The 22,655-nt window shown below is 40.8% G+C and overlaps 1 protein-coding gene across 12 annotated transcripts in view; it reads left to right on the top strand.

Annotated features, from left to right (window-relative positions):
• FN1 (fibronectin 1) overlaps positions 1 to 22,655 on the top strand; it is a 66,380-nt gene that overhangs the window by 17,404 nt on the left and 26,321 nt on the right. For 6 of the 12 annotated variants that reach the window (XM_059393424.1, XM_059393431.1, XM_059393426.1 and 3 more), the window contains exons 13-26: positions 3,721 to 3,842; positions 6,420 to 6,600; positions 6,779 to 6,955; positions 7,767 to 7,895; positions 8,003 to 8,092; positions 8,890 to 9,084; positions 9,840 to 10,112; positions 11,418 to 11,684; positions 15,837 to 15,931; positions 17,347 to 17,515; positions 18,098 to 18,184; positions 18,430 to 18,621; positions 19,923 to 20,195; positions 21,335 to 21,517. In XM_059393424.1, the coding sequence (XP_059249407.1) occupies positions 3,721 to 3,842; positions 6,420 to 6,600; positions 6,779 to 6,955; positions 7,767 to 7,895; positions 8,003 to 8,092; positions 8,890 to 9,084; positions 9,840 to 10,112; positions 11,418 to 11,684; positions 15,837 to 15,931; positions 17,347 to 17,515; positions 18,098 to 18,184; positions 18,430 to 18,621; positions 19,923 to 20,195; positions 21,335 to 21,517 (2,433 nt within the window). The remainder of the gene's footprint in view (positions 1 to 3,720; positions 3,843 to 6,419; positions 6,601 to 6,778; positions 6,956 to 7,766; positions 7,896 to 8,002; positions 8,093 to 8,889; positions 9,085 to 9,839; positions 10,113 to 11,417; positions 11,685 to 15,836; positions 15,932 to 17,346; positions 17,516 to 18,097; positions 18,185 to 18,429; positions 18,622 to 19,922; positions 20,196 to 21,334; positions 21,518 to 22,655) is intronic. The other 6 variants (XM_059393429.1, XM_059393434.1, XM_059393435.1 and 3 more) reach the window with 1 other exon arrangement.

The raw sequence follows: 22,655 nt of genomic DNA, 5'->3' as shown, positions 1-22,655 counted from the left end.
AACTTGGCTCTTAAGTTGTATTTTTTTTTTAAGATTTTATTTATTTATTTGACACAGAGAGAGAGATCACAAGTAGGCAGAGAGGCAGGCAGAGACAGAGGAGAAGCAGGCTCCCCGCTGAGCAGAGAGCCCGATGCGGGGCTCGATCCCAGGACCCTGAGATCATGACCTGAGCCAAAGGCAGAGGCTTTAACCCACTGAGCCACCCACGTGCCCCCTTAAGTTGTATTTTATGACAGATTTGGGTGTAGGAATCACTTAAAATAATTTTTTTGTTTAATAATTTTTTTTAAATCTATAGACAAACCTTAAGTGCATTGGTTTTCTTCTTTAATGAGGCAACTAAAGAATAGAAACGTTTAAAGAAATGCTCTCTAGTTTCTGTGTTTCAGATTGTTACTGGTGTGACGGTTTGTTGAAAATCATCCTCAATGATTTTAGAGAGAAATGTTTTTTCTCACTTTAAAACTAGCCTGTTTCTCAAAGCCAGAAGCATTTTCCACTGGAAGCATTTTGGTGAACACGACCAGGGTAAAATCTAGGTGGAAAGGAAAGAAGCCTTCTGCTTTGGAGTTTTACAGGTTGAGTTTGCTCCTGCTTTTTAAAAAAGGCTCAGAGGAATGCCCAGTGAACATGGAGGAGGAGATTTAGAGAGGGGGTTGATATTTGCCCTCGGTACGAGGCTGGGTGCTTATCTCTGTGTCTGGTTTACTCAATGGTTCACGCCTAGTACACGGGGCTTTCTGAGTGTGAGAAGAGTAAGGGAGTCACAGATGACCAGGAGACTGTCTCTGAGCCTTGCCCCATAGGCTCCGCCCAGGGAGGATTTGATGGAGTTGTTCAAAGGAACAGAAGATAAGAGGCATTTGGTTTGTCAATAAACAGCTAGGAAAAGCACAGATCTCAGCAAATAAAAGAGAGAAAAAAGGACTGAGTCACAAACGCATAAATATTTAACTTCCTCAGGGTCATCGTTACTGGAAATGATTCCTTTCAGCCTTACTTTAAACCGATTTTAAAAGTATACACGTCGTGTCATATTTTTACTTAACGGTTTTCTGGTTAAGCTTGGTCAGACTGAGTAAGAGAGGAAGTCAAGTTTTTACAATGGTAATTGCTAGTATACACCACTAGATTAATTTTAGTTTTATTGAATCTAACTGATGTAAATGATGTCGGAATTTTCAGACTTCCTGTCTTCAGATCATATGTAGATTAAGGTAGAGTGGTAATCAGAATTGAGTTGACCTTACAGATGATGGACACAGTCTCTTTTCTTTCTGAACAAAAATATACTAAATGCATGAACCCACACAGCTGTTCAGTGCAACCCCCTTAAGGGTGGGCTGCGGTACAAGTGTGAATTTCAAAACAATTTCGAACCAATGCTTTAAGTTTTAGAAAGAAAAGAAACTTCTGTAGTTTTGCTCCATCACGGAGGTAAAAACCACTGAGTCATCTTTTCCTCCCCACCACCTCCTCCTCACGGACCCAGGAACATGATCAGGGTTAAAGGTGAGCAGTAAAAGACATTCATACTGTCTTTCGGAAACTTAATAGACATTTTACCATCAAAACTTTTGGTTTTAATTAAAGGCTGGGTTTTTTTTTGGAGCAGTTCCCAGCAAAATTGAAAAGAAGGTACAGAGCTTTCCCGTGTAGCCCCTGCCCTCACACATGCCCAGGCACCTGTTACAGATAGTCCCCTCTGGCGTGTGCATTGCTTACAGTGGAGAAATCTGCATCGGCACTGTTTTCACCCAAAGTCTGTGGTTTAACTAAGGATCACTCTTGGTGTAGTACATGCTGTGGCATCACAAACTTCTTCCTCCCTTTAAATCGTGATTGTCAAACTATATAAAATACATATCAGATGTCTTTTTATTTAAGGAAATCATAGTAGGAATTCTTTAGAGAATCGATATTTAAACAACCTTAGGCCAATTATTGTAAAGAATTTAAGGACGTGATATTCCTGTATTTACTGATGTTCCCAGAAGTCACGTCTCTGACATTTTACTTCATTATATGTCTTATTTTTTTAAATTTATTAAATTAAATAAATTTAAGTACACTTGTATTTGCAAGGATCTTCATGAACAGAAGGGGTAATTTAAAAAATGACGTGTAATTAACTTCTGCCAGTTGATGAGAACACACATCCTTCCATGTTCTGTGAAATATACCCTCCTTTAGAATGGAAAATGGATAATCTTATGCATGAATTTTGGTATTTTGGTTTAGAAATATGTGCATTAAATGAAATTAAGACTCAGAGAATATTTGTTAGTCTTCCAACCACTTTGAATTATTCCCAGTGCAGAAGTGAGTATATTGTCCTAAAACTTTTGAATCTACACAGATATTCAAGCTTTGTACTTATTTTGCCACAGAATATCTTGTCTGCAGAGAGGATTGAACAGCATAACAATTAAGTTCAAAGATGACTATTTTTTTTTTCCCTAAGAGCTTTCAGAAAACTTAAATCTGTTAACATACAGGTGAAATGCTTTGTGAGACTTGCAAAATGTTGCTTTCTTTTGATAGAGTAGCAGTTAGAAATTCTTGGAAAGGTTATGGCAAGGAACTTTATTTTTATATCCAATAAGCAGAACATTGATTGACATCATAAAAAAAAGACAGTCTTTAGGAAGAAGATGGTGTTCTATGCTGTAAGCTTAAATTCTCTAGCTATTTCATTATTATCCTAAATGGAGTCTACACTACTAAGAAATTAATTCTACTTCTCTTATATGGTTTTTTTTTAAAAAGAAGAAGAAGAAGAAGAAGAACCAAAATCAGACTTTAAATTTTGTTGGAAACAGTCATATATATTGAGATATGGAAATACTGAATTTAGTATATACTTCAAAATGCCATTTCAGTTGGTAACTGCCTTTGAAAAAAAAGAAGTTTGATCTCTTAATAATTTGAGCACTCAGTGGTAGGATTTTAGAGTATACTTACTGAGTAAAACTAAAACTTAACCTTTCCCCCAATAGGATGCTTCGGCTGATAAGAAATAAAACTGAGTCTTAGGGCTTCTGTCTGGCTCAGTCAAAAGAGCATGCAACTCTTGATCTGGGGGTAATGAGTTCGGGCCCCAGATTGGGTATAGAGATTACTTAAATAAGACTTACTTAAAAAAAAAAGAAAGAAAACTGAGTCTGTAATTTATTCATTAAGGATTCTATCTCATTTAGAAATATGTGTGTTTTACATCATGTCCCATGGCCTTTGGAATGTTTTCTTCTTCGTGGGTAGATACATTCTTTTTTTTTTTTTTTTTTTTTTTTTGGGTAGATACATTCTTGATGAAAGCCTTTACAAATGAGAATTTGCTTGAAAGCAGCTCAGTATGATAAATAGAGTTTGGGTTCTGTGTCGCTTTATTTGGGTTTGAGTAGTTTCGCAATTTTCTCAAAATTCTTTGAAAATTGAGAGGAAAACAAACAGTGGCATTTTTCAAATTTTATTTGCTATAAACAAGTTCTATTTGCATTTCTCATGTGATGGACGATGATCTATCGACTAAGGAAGGATTTTGTGGCATTGATTTCCAAGGTCAAGATGTAAAAAAATAATCCCAGAATTTTTTTTTTTACTCACATTTACTGATAAATAAAACCGTCTTTTAATGATGACCATCCATTTGCAGTAACTTTTAAGCTAAAGTAAGTGAATACCCAAGATCACCAAATCTCACATTTTCATTTTCAGGCACAACTGGTCCCGTCCAAGTAATCATCACCGAGACCCCCAGTCAACCCAATTCTCACCCTATCCAGTGGAATGCCCCAGAACCATCTCACATTTCCAAGTACATTCTCAGATGGAAGCCTGTGAGTATCCCACTCAGAAACTGCGCACACTGAGGCTACCGAAATTAACACGTCCTAAACATTCTTTTTTCCAACTTTTGAGCCCACAGATCTGACTGACTATCTGTGGCTTGACATAAAGATTTAGCTTTTTTGGTATTTGGAAGGATTTAGAAAGATTTGGTATTTAGAACGATCTTCTTAACAAGGACTTAGAAATGATAATGCCAGAAACGATTCTTCCCCAATATGGGAAGAGAATCTGAAGGTTTCATGTCTTGGAACTCTGTCAGAGGAAAACAATGATGGGCATCATTTCCATGATTTGAAAAATCAGTATTTAGCTCTTTGGATTCATTTTCATAAGGGAGCACTTCTTAAAACATTATTTTTGATCCTCTGAAGTTATTTAGATAGAAGGGAAGAGAGGGTTGGAGGGAAGAATACATGAGGAATGACAGTTTGTTTAAAAAGTGAACCTTATGATTTTCTAATAAGAACCATCTAGAAATTGAAGAAATCCTACAGAGGAAGGTATTGGTCTAGTAAGCTTTAGTTTTTCTTATCCTTCAGACCTGCCTGCTATACTTCCAAAATTCATGACTTGTAACTTGAGAAACACTGTTTTAAACACAGGAGAAAAATCCCCATTTTTAGTCATAGCTATCAAATTCTAGCAATTAGAAACAAAATGGGTGGTTGGGGGGGGCGTGCCTGGGTGGCTTAGTTGGTTGAGCGTCTGCCTTCAGCTGTGTCTGGATCCCAGGGTCTGTCAGTGCCCTAATCAGCAAGGAGCCTGCTTCTCCCTCTCCCCCGGCCCCTCCCCCTGCCACCTACTCTCTTTGTCTCTTTAAATAAAAAAACAAACAAATAAATAAATAACAAAATGAAACCTTTGACTGCCCTGTGCAGTTGTATTTAAATTCCTGGAGAAAAAAATTCAAGCTGTAAAATCATTTTCTTTTTGTAGTATACTCTGTACTCTTATCCATGGTATATGAATCAGCCATTTCCAGAACTTTGTATGTAGTAGATTTTAGTCAGTGAGATCACTATATTTTCCCCTAAAAACCTTGTTTCTCATCTTTTTGTTTCATCACCAATTTTATTTACTTTAAAGCTAACTCTGAGTTGTTACAGAAGATCTCTGTAATAAGGAACATTTACAGAGAGGTATAAAATATACTTTGAATTGGAAAGTCTTCAAAAAAACTGCAGTGATGAATTTGAGAATTTTAACAATTAAGAATTTTCAGGGATGCCTGGGTGGCTCAGTCGGTTGGGCTCCTGCCTTTGGTTTGGGTCATGGTCCCGGGATCCTGGAATCGAGTCCCACATTGGGCTCCTTGCTCAGTAGGGAGCCTGCTTCTCCCTCTGCCTCTGCCTGCTTGTGCTCTCTCTCTCTTTCTCTCTCTCTCTGACAAATAAATAAATAAATAAAGTCTTTAAAAAAAAAAACAAAGAATTTTCAGGTTTTTTCTCAATGGATGTTACCTGAGATTTTGTGTTTGAGTATTTTCTTTTGATAGCTAACTATCTAGAAAAGTTCACATTGAACAAAAGATTTATCATTAAATCTGAGCTAATTGCCATGACTAATTGCAGGGTTTTTTTTCAGGGTATTTGAGTTAAAATTTGAATTTAAAACATACTAGGATCCGTTTCGTTGATTTCAAAAATATAAACGGACACTTGAATATTTGAATTATCGAGGAAGTGGTTGATTGGATAATTTAAAGATGTTACTGGGCATTAAAAATGTAATTTGACTTAGTTTAGAATATTTACACTTAAAAGGATCTCGTCTTGTTTGAAGTAAGGCTGTTTCTTTTCCACACATTTTATTGCAATGAGATTTATGATCCATGACATGTTAATGAAGTTGGACAGGATATGAAAATGTAAACTGGAATCAAAGATTAAATAAACCGAAATCACATTCTTCTGCAGTCTTGCCCAAAGTTGGGAACTACTTCTGATGGGGTAATTCATACCCAAGAGTGAGTCATACAGCCAGACCAGGGGAACCTTATATGTGATGGTCTCAGGAACTGAGTCACAAAGAAGGATTATACTTTTTACTATTTCTGCAAGGCAAGAAATTTGTATCCTACTTAGTGAAAGATAGAATACATGGCCTTTGCCACTTGAGAGAAGAATATAGCTCTGTTCATTGTAGAAATTTAAAAAATGAGAGAGCCAAAACTTGGATTCTTCATCAGTCTGGCAAAAAGGAATGTGTCCAGCACCTGTGACAGGGTGGCCTTGGGCATGTCATATAATACTATTTCTTCTCCTGTAACATGAAGGCAACTATACCGTTAACTTGGAAGGAAGAGAGATAGGAAGTTTAAATGAGCAAATGCAAGTAAAACAGCCCAGTTGGTGGCACATGGTGAGCTACCAGTACATATTAGCTATGATAATAATTATTATTAATATTAAACTCTGCTATAGGTCCCTGTTCTGATTCCTGTTTTCCATGATTTTCCCTCCACAATGGAGCTGCCTAGGTGCCTCGTTCTTTGAAGACTAATCAATATCATCTCTGAATGTTCATCCTTATGAATACTTACGTGACTTCTTTTAAATCTTTAGAAAAATTCTCCAGGCCGTTGGAAGGAAGCTACCATTCCTGGCCACTTGAATTCATACACTATCAAAGGCCTGACGCCAGGTGTGGTATATGAGGGACAGCTCATCAGTGTCCAGCACTATGGCCACCGAGAGGTGACACGCTTTGACTTCACTACCACCAGCACCAGCCCCCCTGTGACCAGTACGTATGCCACCCGTCCTCATGGCTGTGCCTGCGTTCCTCAGGAAGTGGTTTGCTTCCCAAGTCCTATTCTTCCATAGATGGCACCAACCTTTCCTTTTAATGGTGTTCTGTAGGTGACAGTAGTAAATGCTCTCCACGGCTGAAGGTCCCCTCTCCCCTTTCTGTGACCCTCTAGGCAACACCGTGACAGGAGAGACGACACCCCTTTCTCCCGTTGTGGCCACGTCTGAATCTGTGACTGAAATCACAGCCAGCAGCTTTGTGGTCTCGTGGGTCTCAGCTTCAGACACTGTGTCAGGATTCCGTGTGGAATACGAGCTGAGTGAGGAGGGAGATGAACCACAGTATCTCGGTAAGCTAAAAGTGCCGTCATGATGGCTTTGGAACCGGTTGACAGCTTGGACTGAACAAGCTTCCAGTGTGAGGAAGGGACAGAGCTGGCATTTCTAGAATGAAGCTGGGATTTTCCTGAGCCATGCTCACGTTTTCCTGGTTCCCAATATGAGCAACATTACCCATTTGCCTGGGTACAGGTCTATAAAACCATAGTGTTTTCTTTTTCATAATTTTTTTAAAAATAGATTTTACTATTTATTTATGTGAGCAAGAGAACAGGGAGAGGAGCAGAGGGAGAGGGATAAGCAGACTCCGCACCGAGTGCAGAGCCCTACATGGGACTTGATCTCAAGACCCTGACGTCATGACCTGAGCTGAAATCGCATCAGACGCTCAACCAGCTAAGCCACCCAGGAGCTCCCAGGATTTTCTTTAGGGAAGTGATTGCCAGTTTGAAGACCACAGCAGAAAATGTTAGCCTTTGGAGGTGCACAGTATAAGAAAAGAACATACCTCTTTCCCGTCGTCTCCTGCCCATAACCATCACCCTGACTTTTTTAACTACAGAGAGCTACTTTTACAAATTGGGGGTGGATTATACAAATTACATCTCTTTAGAGAAAAAAAATTTCGAAAAAATGGGGAATAAAAGAAAAGTTATCCCATAATGCATTGATATTATTGATTCTCCATTAGAACACTTCCTTCTAGACTTCGCCCCCTTCCCTCATGAATATGTAGTTTTAACAATATTTCTCTTCCAGGCTGTGGAGCGAGTTCGGGGATTGGTTTGCTCTGACTGGTAACCTTTCCTTTCTATTTTAAAGATCTTCCAAGCACGGCCACTTCTGTGAACATCCCTGACCTGCTTCCTGGCCGGAAATACATTGTCAATGTCTATCAGATATCTGAGGAAGGAGAGCAGAGCCTGATCCTGTCTACTTCGCAGACTACAGGTACGTGTGTCGTACACTCTGTAAAGAGAAGCTTTTTTTCTGCAGAATAGGCCTCGAGCAGTATTTCCTGACTGTTATCATCGTGTGCTCCTTTCATTTTCTGTTAGCTCCGGATGCGCCTCCTGACCCTGCTGTGGACCGAGTTGACGACACCTCGATTGTTGTTCGCTGGAGCAGACCCCAGGCGCCCATCACAGGTGATGCTGGCCTCCCTTTTGGCTGCCATGTTGATCTTGACACCACGGGTGATGAGGGAGCCAGTTCTGACCTGTGGACAGGGATACCACTTAACTCTCCTACATAACTCTAGACTAGGGTAGAGGGGTGTGTGTGTGTACGTGTGTGTGTAATAGTAATTCAGAATGTGATTATTTTCAAGTCTTACAGCTCTGCTTCTTACAGATTATTTCCCGTCATGTCCATTTTATTGACCCCCCTACACACGTACACACTTACACACAAAACCTCGAAAGCCAGCTCCCTGACTTACTAAACCAGGCATTTCTGAGGTCGAAGAGGGGTAATTTTTCTGAAAACCTCACTCTAGGACTTACTCTTAAAGAGGTAACCCAGTTGCCGTCTTAGCTCATTAAGCTACTCCACTGCCACTGAAGTTTGGGAAAGATGCAGACAGCGCTAGACGATCTGTGCTCAAGGTTGTTCATTAATTGCTTTCATTGCCTAGATCTCAAAGAGAAGACGTTTTCACATGAATATTTTCACCTCATAGCATCTCTAATAGAGATTTATTAAGGATCTTGGATCTTCGAGGATGATATTTATTATTAAAAAGGATTGCAAGACTGCTCTTATTTTATCTTTGTACTGAACAGTCCTGATAGGAAGTAGGAACATGTAAAGAGTCAGAAAGCATCTCTAGTTCTAGACTAATCCAGCAAGAGTCTAAGGGCTTTTCAGAGAAGAGAGATTTAGGACTCATTAAACCTCTGTTTCATAAAACTGTGTGTCTAACTTCACCCCCTTGAATCTGCAGGATATAGAATAGTGTATTCGCCCTCAGTAGAAGGCAGCAGCACGGAGCTCAACCTTCCTGAAACTGCGAACTCCGTCACCCTTAGTGACTTGCAACCTGGTGTCCAGTATAACATCACCATCTATGCGGTGGAAGAAAACCAAGAAAGTACTCCTGTTTTCATCCAACAGGAAACCACAGGTGTCCCGCGTTCAGGTAACTGAGAGCCCCCTCCTGTGCTAGCCTACCTTTCAGGGCTTAGCAAGACAAGATGCTTAACCTCCCTTTTATCGGAGGAATACAACCAGGCTCATTCCATTAGACTGCTGGGGTGGACCAGAAGTGGGAGACCCAAGAATTATTATTTATCTGGGAGGGCTGTTTTATCTCTGTCAACAGTTCCTGTGTGCAAGTAATCTTACAGATGAGCTTATCCTTCAACTTAAGAAATTTGGCTGAAATGTCCATGCTATAAACTAACTTATCAAAGCTGGCTCTTGGCTTTCCTGATTAAAAACCAACACATAAAACCTTCTTATTTTTCCCAGAAACTTTGGTGTTCGTTCCTCTGTTACTTTAAAGTTTTACAAAATGGCTCAGTAAAATGCAAGCCAAATTTTTTCTGTTGTCACAATTAGGGTATTTTTTGGTTTTGTTTTTTGGTTGTGTGTGTGTGTGTGTGTGTGTGTGTATTTTAAACTCCTTAACAGGACACTTAATACATTGGAAACTCATCTGCTTACCTACACATTTTAGGTTAAGTGAAATAAAAAGCTTCAGATGTCCTGTGTAAGCAGGATGACTGAACTATGGAAATATAAACAGAAACACACATTCTCTGGTGGAGAGACAAAACTTAGCATTGCTTTGAAATGAGAGGCGCCACGAATTTCCTTACATCCAGGAAATTGGCTTAAAATAAATACACCTCAGCAGGAATTGTGAATGACCAGTTGGCTCTTGTCTGTTAGATAAAGTTCCCCCTCCTCGGGACCTGCAGTTTGTGGAAGTGACGGACGTGAAGATCACCATCATGTGGAGCCCCCCCGAGAGCGCGGTGACCGGCTACCGCGTGGACGTGATCCCTGTCAACCTGCCTGGGGAACACGGCCAGAGGCTGCCCATCAGCAGGAATGCCTTTGCGGAAGTCACCGGACTGTCCCCTGGGGTCACCTATCACTTCAAGGTCTTCGCTGTGAACCAGGGGAGGGAGAGCAAGCCTCTGACGGCGGAACAAACAACCAGTATGTCCTGCTCCCGACTCTCTCCACCTTGACTCCCAATCTGTGGTGAAGGCACAGCAAAACGTTAAGTCCTGGGGGTCGGGTTGGAGATAAGGAGATACCCGGTGGGTGAGGGAATGCATCGTGGACGTGAAGCACGTCGTTACTCTGAGACCAGCTCCACGGATGCTCAACAGTGACCCATTTCCCGAATACGCCTACCCACGTAGCGGGTGATGGCACCAAGAGAGGCAACTTAAGAGAACCTGATTTTCTCTGCTGACAGAGACATGGATTGTAAATTTGAGGATATTTTCTGTAACTAAAAATACCTAGATCAAAATGCAAATGTATGCTCTTAACCTTTTATAGAATTATTTATAAATAGTCATTGCTGAAACAGTCACTGCATCTGAAGTCCCAGGGCCTCTGCTTGGTTCTTTACGAGCATGGTCCTTATATTTAATACTCTCCTTGACCTAATGAAGAAGGTCTTCTCATCCGCATTGGGTTTGTGAAGAAATTGAAGCTGATAGAAAATTCTGCAGTCTGTAAAGTCCCAGAGCTAGGAAGCAATGGGGCTGGCCATGTAGACTGCTGTCATTGTGACCCATGTCCAGTTTTTTCACTTATTACACTGGATTACCTTGTAAGCATTTCCTTCATCTGGAAAGTGTTTTAATTCACTGCAGAGAAAGTTCTAGCTATCACACTGAAGAACACTCACGGTTTGTGTGATTCTTTCTGATAGTCTGATAGTGCGCACTCACCAGCGTCCTGCTGTGATTCTGACGGATATGCTATAATTATTAGCTAACACGGATCATGCGAAAATTACTTTTATTTCTCTAGCAAAGGACTATTCATTCAATACATGCACACGATATTCTTTCTGTCCCGTGTAGAGTTTCATCTTGCCCTCGTATTTTGGGGCTTCTCTCTCATGTCTTAACCTGTTCGGTTCAGAGTGCATTGTGACATTCATGAGAGGTTTATTTTTTTGGTTATTTTTTCTGTTTTGATGATGTGATCTCTACAATGTTAGTATAAGATCAGAGGGTGATGGGAAAGAAATGCTGGAAAATTGGACTTTCCTCAGGACCAAAGTCAAGTGGGAAAAAAAAAAAGCAATTTCTCATGATTAAAACCATTTTGCAAAGTTCCATGTAGCCCTCTATCTCATACTGGCTCCACGTTTCCAAGGTTTTGAGTTTTACTGAGTTTCAGCTTTAAGGAAGGTTTAGAAAATCCAGTGAAGCTTTTGAGTTTCGGGATGATCATGACTGAGGGTCAAATATTTCTTGGTGTGTTTCATCTTTTTTCTAGAATTGGATGCTCCCACTAACCTCCAGTTTACCAATGAAACGGACACCACTGTCTTAGTGACCTGGACTCCTCCTCGGGCCCGGATAGCGGGGTACCGACTGACTGTGGGCCCGACCCGGGGAGGCCAGCCCAAGCAGTACAATGTGGGTCCCTCGGCCTCACAGTACCCACTGAGGAATCTGCAGCCCGCTTCTGAGTATACCGCATCCCTCGTCGCAGTCAAAGGCAACCAGCAGAGCCCTAAAGTCACCGGGGTCTTCACCACTCGTAAGCCAATGTTTGAATGTCTTGTCTTTGTGATTTCATAGGTTCTTACCTGAATTTACATCCTCCGTGCTTCATCCAATTTTTTAAAAAATTTAACTTAAAATACCTTAGTACGAGGTTTAAGTAAAAAGGAAGATTTAAAGCAGTGCTACTACTCAAAGTGTGGTCAGGGACCAGCCCCTCAATCCGTGGGTGGTTATCAGACACTGAGGAGCTTGTGCCGGGATAGAAATCATGAAGCACGCGATTCGGTTCAGTTGATCGTTTTCAGAAGCAAGATTTTCTTTCTTTCTTTTTTTTTTTTTCCCCAAAGATTTTATTTATTTATTTGACAGATATCACAAGTAGGCAGAGATGCAGACAGAGAGAGAGGAGGAAGCAGGCTCCCTGCAGAGCAGAGAGCCTGATGCGGGGCTCGATCCCAGGACCCTGGGATCATGACCTGAGCTGAAGGCAGAGGCTTTAACACCCTGAGCCACCCAGGCGCCCCCAGAAAGAAAATATTGGTGAAAGTTAAATTACAAATGTGGCCAAACTTCTTATTTCCTCTGGGACCACTGTGAGTAACGCAGTCTGAAGTACCCAGTTATTTGAAAGTCGAATGTTGTATTGAAGGAATTTACAGCAAACACCAGTTGGGGGAGGAAACCAAACCAGCATGGATGTCTACACCCTCCCACTTTGGGTGCCCTATGACAGCAGTTAAGTGTAGAATGAAGAGTTACCAACTGAATGGAAACCAACAGAGCAAGAAGCTAAGGAAAGGATTTCTTTATGACACTGTAGCAGATTAAAGTATTTCTGCAGAAAAGAATACATTTTTTTTTTCTTTTCATCTTCCTTAAATGACTCTTGAAGTTCCCCAGAGGGAAGACTGACAATTTTTGGTCACGTCTGTCCTTTTCTGCTGCACACTTTATGGAAAGTGGCCTTAAAGCTCCTACATATCTATATCACAATAAAGACATGTATAAAGAACTCATAAATTGAGTTCTATTAAAAACATTCTCATTTATATTACAAAGAATTAGGAGACCCCCAATTTCTACCTGAGCTTCAGTTGTTATTTTTAACTCGACATTTTGAATTATAGAAGCACCTAACCCTTTTCAACATATACTACGAATGCGAACTAGTTTGCACTTTTCCAGAAGTGTTTAAAAATAAAGATGTTAAAGAAGCCTTCAAAAAGTGAATGTAGGTTTGATTGTAAGTAACTAAGGAATTTACTTCCCAAAGAAAATTCTCCACAAACTTTTCCAGTAAGAATTCATAACTTACCAAAAATGTATTTCTACTTAAACTGGGTGTAGGATTTTGGGCAAGTGAAGTCCTTTTCTTAAGTAATTGCTAATTATGAGCAAGTAAGATCTGCTTTTCATTCATAAGTTAACCTCTTAATTTTGCTGTTTTATGTTATGTGTTACTAAGATACTCTAGAATCTATTAATATGAAATCAGGGTCAATGTATTTCTTGTAAATATCTATTTTATAGATGCCTTTCATGAATTAGAATAGAGATTTCAGTAGATTAAGCATTATACTGACCACATCTAATTCCACAAATTATACTTTTTACTTTTTCACTCCTTAACATGAGACCTGTTTTAAGTAGTTTCTTTTGTTGGGTAGAGTGCCCATAAAAGAAAAAACACTTTTAATGATACTAACAATAATTAAGTATCATTAAGTAAGTAGCAACAATTAAGTATAATGAGTCAATATAGACTATTCCAAATCCTTTTGCAGACTTTGATATATTGGCCACGTTACATTGATGCATTGCACAGCATATTTCTATAAAATACAATTCTATTTGAGTTAAAGTACTGATTTTCAAAACTGATTTTTACCAGATAAAGGCTAATAACATAGTGCCAGCATGCAGTCTACCTTCAAAAACTGTTCACTGAATAGATGATTGAGGAAAGAATGAGAATGAAAACAGTTCAACCAAGCAAAGCTTCAATTTAAATAAACCTACTTAAGTAGGCAGTTCCACAACTTCATTTGAACTTAAAGTACTTTCTGAGGCTGTAAACATTAGTACGGCTTGCATATTTTTGCCATTGCTGTAAGTTTCTGTAGCTTTTTAACCGTCTCACCAGGCTTAATTGTGGAAATAACTTTTCTGGATTTTATACTTATGCTAAATTCTTAAAACCAAATGTGGGGGAAAATTGGGGGAGGGGGAGTGGCATGGGGAGGAGGGCTAGTTTGCTGTTTCTGGGGAAAATACAGCTTGCTTCTTCATAAATAGGGCAAATTTTATTTCTTTAACAGCCAGGCTGTTCTTCACCTGACAAGACCTGCCAGAACCCATAACTCATACTTACAGTCACATCCTTTGTTTGACATCAGTTTGTGGCTTTGTGGTTTGGAGATTTTCCTGTAATGGTCTTCCCAGGCAGAGAGCATCGTCTTAAACTTGGGAAGATGCTGGTTGGCTGGCTGAAGCAATAGAAAACACCCAGTCTTAAAGCCCAAGACAGTTGAAGAGAATGTAATTTGTGGAAAATCTGTGGCTTTCACAGATGTTCTGTGCGAGAAGCTCCTTGCTCTCGGAATTTTTATTTAGTTATTTATTTATTTATTTTTGTGGCTATTAACATGGTCCCATGGGGCAAGCCATGGCATGTTGGCAAAGTCAGCAGCTGCCAAGTGGTGTATGTTTTCAGAGACTCTGGGAAGGCATCATGGGTCACCCATCCTGGTTCCCCCGAAGACACCATCGAAATAATAGTGTAGTTAGCAATCGGCTCACTAAACAGTAGAATATCAGGTCAGCCGTTAGAGGAGTCATTACAGAGTAACCCACACACATATTTTATTTTATTTTTTTCCACATAGTATTTTCAAAGCAATTTTTTAAAAAGTCACACATTCAAGGCCAGCCTGGAAACTGGGAGAATTGCCCTGGTGCCCATATCCCCGCATGGTCGAAGGGAAAACCTGGGACTGGATTTGAGGAGTGAGCGGGGTCTTAAGACTTTGAATCTCCATCGTGTACCTCCAGAGGATAACTGTCTCCCTGGCCATTCATAGTTTAGCATAAATGCATTCAATAGGTTCCCCTCCCCCCCAGTGGATGCAGAATTTGGTTGGGACATAAAAAGGAAGGAATTATGAAGGCACCAAATACGTGACCCGGGCTGGCAACACATTCATAACCCTTGAGTTTGACTCACCCTGTTCAAATGTCTTGGCAATGCTTATTCCCTTTATTCCAAGATTTAGTTGTTCAGCTTATTATATTTTAGAGGTTCTAAATCTGTAATAAGATTTGTAGACTGTTGAAAATGTCTGTCTTAAGTGTGTGTACACATACTTCTTCTCTTGTTTGTTTTGTTTTGTTTTTTAAAGTAGTATTTTCACTGAGAGGAATAACAACAGTGAGGTCAGGACGCTAGAGATGCCAAATTAACTTGTTCTAATTCCTAATTCCAGTGGCAGAGTACCAAATTTTTGTAATGTGATTATCCTCAATGAATAATCACGTATTTAAGGAATCTTTAGGATTTCTAAGTAAGCCCATAGTGGCAGATTTTGTTGAATTTTCATATGGTATTTCTCATTGCAACCAAAAGTAATTGACCATCGTTATGGAATAATTCAGCACAGAGCTATTTTCAGATCACATCTATGATTTAACAGTTGTTCTCCGACTAATGATCTAAAAAGCAGAAGGATAACCAGTTTGTGGAGACCAGTTTTACGTTTCAACTGGGATTTTATACGGACCGTAGAGTGAAATTTACTATCATAAAACTCAAATCCCAAACTTGATAAAAAGACACAAATCAAAGAATCCGAGGTCTCAAAAGTGTCTTTTGAGGTCATTGAGGCCATTGTTCCTGACGTATGACTCACGGACTGGCAGCATGGGCATCACGGAAATGCAAAGTCCTAACCCCACGCTGGTCCCACAGAATCAGACCCTGCATTTCAGCCAGCTGCCAGATCATCTGTGTGGCACATGAAAGATCGGGAAGCACTGACCTCCTCCAAATTGCCACCCAGTAAAGGCTATTCCGTGTAGGATCCACTAGCTGGATAAACCGAGGTTCTCCGTAAAAATGCTCGTTCTGTGCGTTCTCTGCCATCGTCTGTGACTCCAAGGTGTGAACACGTGCATTGGTTCTGTCTCACAGTGCAGCCCCTCAGCTCCATTCCACCTTACAACACGGAGGTCACTGAGACCACCATTGTGATCACATGGACACCTGCTCCAAGGATTGGTTTTAAGGTAAGTTGTGGGGGTTCCTAATCTCTTGATAGGTCCCGAAGTGCTTGTTTCTGGTTGTGATAGAAACACGGTGTTTGGGAGTCAGAGGAGACCGGGGGTCTGTTACCTGTCTTCATCTGCGTCTCTGTGACGCCCACTATGGAGGGATAACATGACCGTCCCCTCGCTAAACGGACGGAAGGATGGACCGAGGCTGGGAAGTGCTTTGTAAAGGACAAAATATTCATCTAGAACTGTTGTTGTCGTCTCATTTTCTCTTGTCCTTTCCCCCAGGGAATGGCATTTTAAAATACACAGGGAAATGCCTTTTGTTGTGTTGTTGTAAATGGGTGTCAACAAGTTCACGAAAACCAAGTTAGGGAGACCAGTTAGACTCAGAGTCACTTAAAAATCACATTTCCATCCAATCATTTTCATCTCTACTTGTTCAAAGCCCCTTGGGTGAATCTCTTAATAGAAGCTAAGATTAAGGTCTTCCCTGTAGATATCTGAATTCATGTTCTTTAAAGTAATGATATTAGGGAAGTGATGAATACAAATGAATATGTTTAAAAGAATTCCTTTCCTTGGCATTTAGAGTGTGGGGAGAGAAATATTTACTATAATTGGAAATCAAGACTAAATCTCCATGATTACTTGTGTAGAAAAATACACCAAAGGTCACTTCTTTTTTGAAATACGCAAATGGCCATGTTGATGATTATGCTACTTAAATATAGAGAAGCCCTTTTGGAAGACTGCTGTTTTAAATTTCCCTTAATCGTGTCATTCTGACTTTCAGAAGCCTTATAACCTACAAAGGACATCTCTGGAGTTGAACACTGTTTGATGAGACGATATTACCTAGGTTTTGAAACAAAATATTAAAAAATTGAAAATTATGGGCACCTTCATTTTCATTCTTCTTTTGTAATATATTGTCCTGCAGTTTAAGCTATGAACATACTTCTTCAAAAGGAATGTTTCTGAAGTAGAAAATGTTAAAAGGGCTGCTACCTTTAAGTTGAATGTTCATAACTCATTAAAGAGAGCGCTGGAGGATTTCTTCCAGCGGCAAAGAAAGTAGAACTGAACTTGCCATGTGGCCCAAAACCCCTGTGTACTTCTGGTTTATATCTGGAGATTATTGATCAAGCAAAACAGCACATAATGCCATTTCTCCATAAACTTCCATGATAAGCCAATGTCCTGCGGTTCTGGAAGACGCCTCTCCCACCTTAGCCCCCCAGCCCAAGGAACGTCCCACTAAAGTGTCTAGTAGAGCTACAAGCAGGCTCCAACTCTTCGCCTAACAAAGCACAATAAGCAGTGTGCGCAAGAGATCCCGTTCTATACAGCATAGCTGCAACCTCTCTGCAGTAATCCAGCTCTGGAAATACTTGACCTTGGTGTTTATTTTGCTTTCCTCCTTCTAGCTGGGTGTACGACCAAGCCAAGGAGGGGAAGCACCACGAGAAGTGACGTCAGAGTCAGGAAGTATCGTGGTGTCTGGCCTGACTCCCGGCGTGGAATATGTGTACACCATCTCCGTCTTGAGGGATGGGAAAGAGAGAGATGCTCCGATTGTAAAGAAAGTGGTGACACGTAAGAGGAATTCTTTGCCTCTCTTAGTTTTTAAAACTGGTCCGATTCTTGAACATAGCTGCTATTAGGAGCACCACTCCAGGTAAGCCTGGGATGTATCAGAGGGCAAACCGTTGGTCATTGATCCCCTGGTCCCAGAGCTTCTTTGCTTCTGATAATGGCATGAGGGGGAAGCTCCCATTCCCACTTACCTTATTAGCTATTGCTGGGTTTGGAGCAGCAAGGTCATCTCATGTCATCTATTCTATGCTATCAGAACTGTTCTTTCTACGTCAAAAATATTTATGAACTGGCGGGACAGGAAGAATTTCAATAGTATTGCAAAATCGTTAACTGTAAAAAGAAATGTTCTCAGGGAATCACCATCCACCCATGTTTCATAGTGTAACATCTTTATTTTTACTGACTCTTGAAAAGAAGGAAGGGAATGGGGAAGGGAGAAAGAGAAAGAAAGAGAGAGAGGCAGGGAAAGAGGGAGGAAAAGAGAAAAAGAAAGAAAGAGAGAAAGAAAAAAGTACTTTCCACAGGTCATGTGCTTGGTGTTAGCTTTAACTTTTAATTTAAAAATTTTTTTCTGCATAGCATTGTCTCCACCCACGAACTTGCACCTGGAAGCAAACCCTGACACTGGAGTGCTTACCGTCTCCTGGGAAAGGAGCACCACTCCAGGTAAGCCTGGGATGTATCAGAGGGCAAACCTTTGGTCATTGCTCCCCTGGTCCAAGAGCTTCTTTAAACCGAGGATATTAATACCTGCCTCAAAGGGTCATTGTGACATTGAATCACAGGGAGTCCTCAATAAATGCCAAGTCTTCCTCCTTTCCCCTTCGCGGGTCCATCACTGGAGTCGGGTTTAAGGTGACCTGGGTCACAGATGCTCTGTGCAGTAATTTTCTCCTTCCTGTTTTCTCTAGACATTACTGGTTATAGAATCACCACCACCCCTCTAAATGGCCAACAGGGCTACTCTCTGGAAGAAGTGGTCCATGCAGATCAGAGCTCTTGCACCTTCGAGAACCTGAGTCCTGGCCTGGAGTACAATGTCAGTGTTTACGCTGTCAAAGATGACAAGGAAAGTGTCCCTATTTCTGATACCATCATCCCAGGTAATGGAAGAATAAGCTACTATCCTAAGAGTGGCAGTTTCGATTAGAGTAGGGCTTAAGGTCTTAATCCCCAGGTGGTTGAGAGTGTCGAGTACATTTGGGATTTACTTCTGCCCCCCCCCCCCCAACTACACTCTCCAAAACCGTGAGGTCAGAGCAACTGTTTGGACACATGCTTGCTATTTACACTGCTTTCCTGTCCGCTTCACCAGGATGCTGTTTGTGGCGATGGGGATGTAACTGAGTGCCATGACGGCTTGAACTCTGTACTGTCCGCTCACGTGGAAATATTACTAAAATGATGTCATGTGTCTGTCCTCAGTACTGACAGGCTAAAAGTAATATGGTAAATGCATCCCATCGGCACATTTGTCCCTGATTGTACAGTCCATGTCAATTTCCAACATCTATAAAATCATACCTGTGTCCGTACATGAGCATGGACGTAGCATTTGGCTAATACGTTCAATTCTTCATCTTAAAGTTTCAAATCCTACCTTTATAAAATTGAAAAAAGAAATGACATAAAGGCCACGCCTTCGGGTGTTCTTTCTTGGTGGACTGAAAGACAACATTGAAAAGACCTATCTGGGGATAGGTTTGTTCTTTGTCCAAAATTGGATTGTGACCCAGTGAAAGCATTGAACAGATTATATTCTCCTTTGCACTATTTGGGAGAATGCTTTTCGTAATGCTGATTAAATAACTTCGGTTATGAGTTAAGCAAAATATTGGCAGTGGTCTTGGACTCCAGTATACCTGTCTTCCTCCTGAATGTTTCACACCATACATTCATAATGCACCAGCATTATGGCCGTAATATTGTCTTGAGTTTTTCTACGGAAAAAGAAAGAAAAACTCGCTGACCGATTTTTTTTTTTAAACCTCCTTCATGTAAGCTCTGTTTTCCTACTAAAAAAGTTTTCATTTTTTTTTTTAAAGCATTGCTGATACTTACTACAGTTATTATGTCTAGATTCTAAGAATGGTTTTGACATCCTAAACAGCCCTGTGACTTATAAGAAACTGAGAGTTTCAACTCTACTGTTTAGAGATCCTTTTCAAATGCAAGAAGATCCCTAAGAATATTGTAACCTGTTCTACTCTCCCAGGGAAGCAAACTATTTTCATGGTGCTTAGAACGTCTTTTCAGAACATTGGGAAAAGATCGCATATTACCATCATTGCTTTAACATTCTGTCAAGTTTGCCACTAGTAACCTGATGTACACTGCTTTATTTTTTCCTCTTTTTGCCTCCATCTTCCTTTTGCCCCTCCCCCTTTGCTTTGTAACTCAATAGAGGTGCCCCAACTCACTGACCTAAGCTTTGTTGACATAACCGATTCAAGCATCGGCCTGAGGTGGACCCCGCTAAACTCTTCCACCATTATTGGGTACCGCATCACAGTAGTTGCGGCAGGAGAAGGTATCCCTATTTTTGAAGATTTTGTGGACTCCTCAGTAGGATACTACACAGTTACAGGGCTGGAGCCGGGCATTGACTATGACATCAGCGTTATCACTCTCATTAATGGCGGAGAGAGTGCCCCTACTACACTGACACAGCAAACGGGTGAATTTTGAAAACTTCTGTGTTTGAGACATGGATGGTGTTGCATGCTGCCAACAGTCACTCTGGTTAAAGACGGACGTTTCACGGGGAAAGCCAGCAATTTGCCAGCCGTTAGGAGAGGGAGGATGGGTTGGGGGCGGGTGAGGAATCGGACGTATAGGCTAAGCCGATGGGTCGAAGGCATGTGCACGTGGTCTTAAATACACTTTCATTTAAACCACAAATGTGCATAAAGCTAGAGAGAGCTGATCTGTTCGATGCAAAATGGCAAAGGTTAAATGAATTTGCCCACCTGGAGTTGTTTTATTTTTTTAACGTATCTTGCATGAGTACCAAATTGTGTTGTGAGCACCAGTTAATACTAAAGGTACTTCCAAACGTACCAGGATGCCCTTCCTTCTACTCTTCGAGAAAGCCCACCGTCTTCCTTTTCTGTAGTTGACTAAAATCCCAGTAAAATGTAGGGTGAATTGGAAGAGGGGTGTTTTGACAGAGGAGAAAAAGAAACTTTGGAGCATGGTGGATTGCCTTGCCATGGCTAGGTAAAAACAAAACAAAAAACTCCTCTTTAACCAGTCTGGGGCTGAGCATGCAACATTACAAAGGTTCTCTGCCCTGCATGGTAAGAAACATGCCGAGAACCAATCTGCATGAACCTCTTCACTTATAGGTAGAGTTCACGGAGCGGGATTGTAGCAATGCCGGTAGCTGTAGTCACCTCGGGTCAGGGGAAACTTAGGACCCTCTTGTCTTTTTGTCTGTGTGCATGTGTTTCTTCAGAAAGCACCGCTGTATTTCTCTCTGCTGTGTGGCAACTTAAGCCTCTTCAGCCTGGGATAAAATAACTGTCAGTGGTATTTATAATGCACTTCAAATCCACGTATTTGGAAGCAGATGCTAATTATTCTTCGATATGTACCGATGGCAGAAAGGTTAAAGGGGCCTAACAGTACTGTGTGTAGTGTTTTATTTTTAACAGTAGTTCACTATGATTTAGATTAGATTTAGATTAGATCGTTTGCATGATGGTGACTCATTTCCTTTATGCATGAGTTATTGTTGTTTAGCTTCCCAGCTCTTTGGGTTAACTTTCATTTTCAAACTATCTTGACCTGGTGTTCCTCCTTCTTTGAAACCAGCTGTTCCTCCTCCCACTGACCTGCGATTCACCAATGTTGGTCCAGACACGATGCGTGTCACCTGGGCCCCACCTCCATCCATTGAATTGACCAACCTCTTGGTGCGCTACTCACCGGTGAAAAATGAGGAAGATGTTGCAGAGTTGTCGATCTCTCCTTCAGACAATGCAGTGGTCTTGACAAGTAAGCAGTCATCTGTGTCTGTATCTACTAACTGTATCTGTATCTACTGTAACTGTATCTACTAAGCTAGAGCCCCAGGAAAGAGTTCCAAGTTCTCAGGTAGGAGTAACTAAGATGAAGACAGCTACAACAAGACTAGAAGCTGAACTCCACATCGGATATGCAGCCCTGTACATTTTGAAAGCTGTCGTGTTTATTGCGATTCTCATGTCTATATCTCTGAGATCTACAACTTTTTAAAGATCATAGGAGAAAAACACCAGCAGCGAAGTTCGAAGACTTCAAACAAATTCTGCTTCCAGATGAACACATAAAAATAAACGAATGTCAGGAGAAACCGTATGACTAAATCTAAATGTTTGGAGAGGGAAGTGATGAGGATTGAAAATAGTGTCACCATATCTGTTTTACTCTCATTTTTTAAAAAAAAAAAAGCATTGAGCAGGTAATCTCTGGTGTTTGAAGGCATAGAAACAGCAATTCAGGATAGCTCAGGATGCTGTTTTGAAGAAAGAGCCAAAGGGTAACTGGTACTTCAGGAAGAATCTTTTGGCAGGGTTTCTCTGAAGGCTGAGGACCTGGAAAAACAGCAACCATTTACGAAAATTGTGTGTTTCTAGATATTACCTTTTTGAAATAGACATCGTTCATTAAAGAAAATAGAAGGAGACTGAGACATGGTGCTGTGTTTCCTGCCAGTGTCATCCTCTCACTGGAGTAGTAGAATAAACACAGGAGAACGGCATAGGTTTCCACACAAGGAAGGAACGCGCTCACATATAGTACAGTACCAAAGGATAGTCTGAAAATATCCTCCATATCGTGACCATGCTTTAGAGCAGGGAAGGCCACATGACCACAGTCCCGCCTTCTCATTTCACGACTGTGAGAACACCCTTATATCTGTACATCAACAGGGCTCTTATTTGTCTTCTGGAGCACTCTGGGATCAGCAGTTAACAGCATCGCTCAGTATGCAACCCCTGCCTAAGGATCAGGTCTGCCCCACAGACTGGTCACATGTTCATCATGTGTTCTCAGAACTTCTTCTAGATCTTTGCTCTAGATTGCAAAGTAGCCATCTCCCCCCAGAGAAACCATTATTACCCAGTTTTATAGATGAAACAACTAGGGTCTG

Source organism: Mustela nigripes, chromosome 3, assembly GCF_022355385.1.
Source record: "Mustela nigripes isolate SB6536 chromosome 3, MUSNIG.SB6536, whole genome shotgun sequence".
Lineage (NCBI taxonomy): Eukaryota > Metazoa > Chordata > Mammalia > Carnivora > Mustelidae > Mustela > Mustela nigripes.
This window is presented reverse-complemented; position numbering and strand designations above follow the sequence as displayed.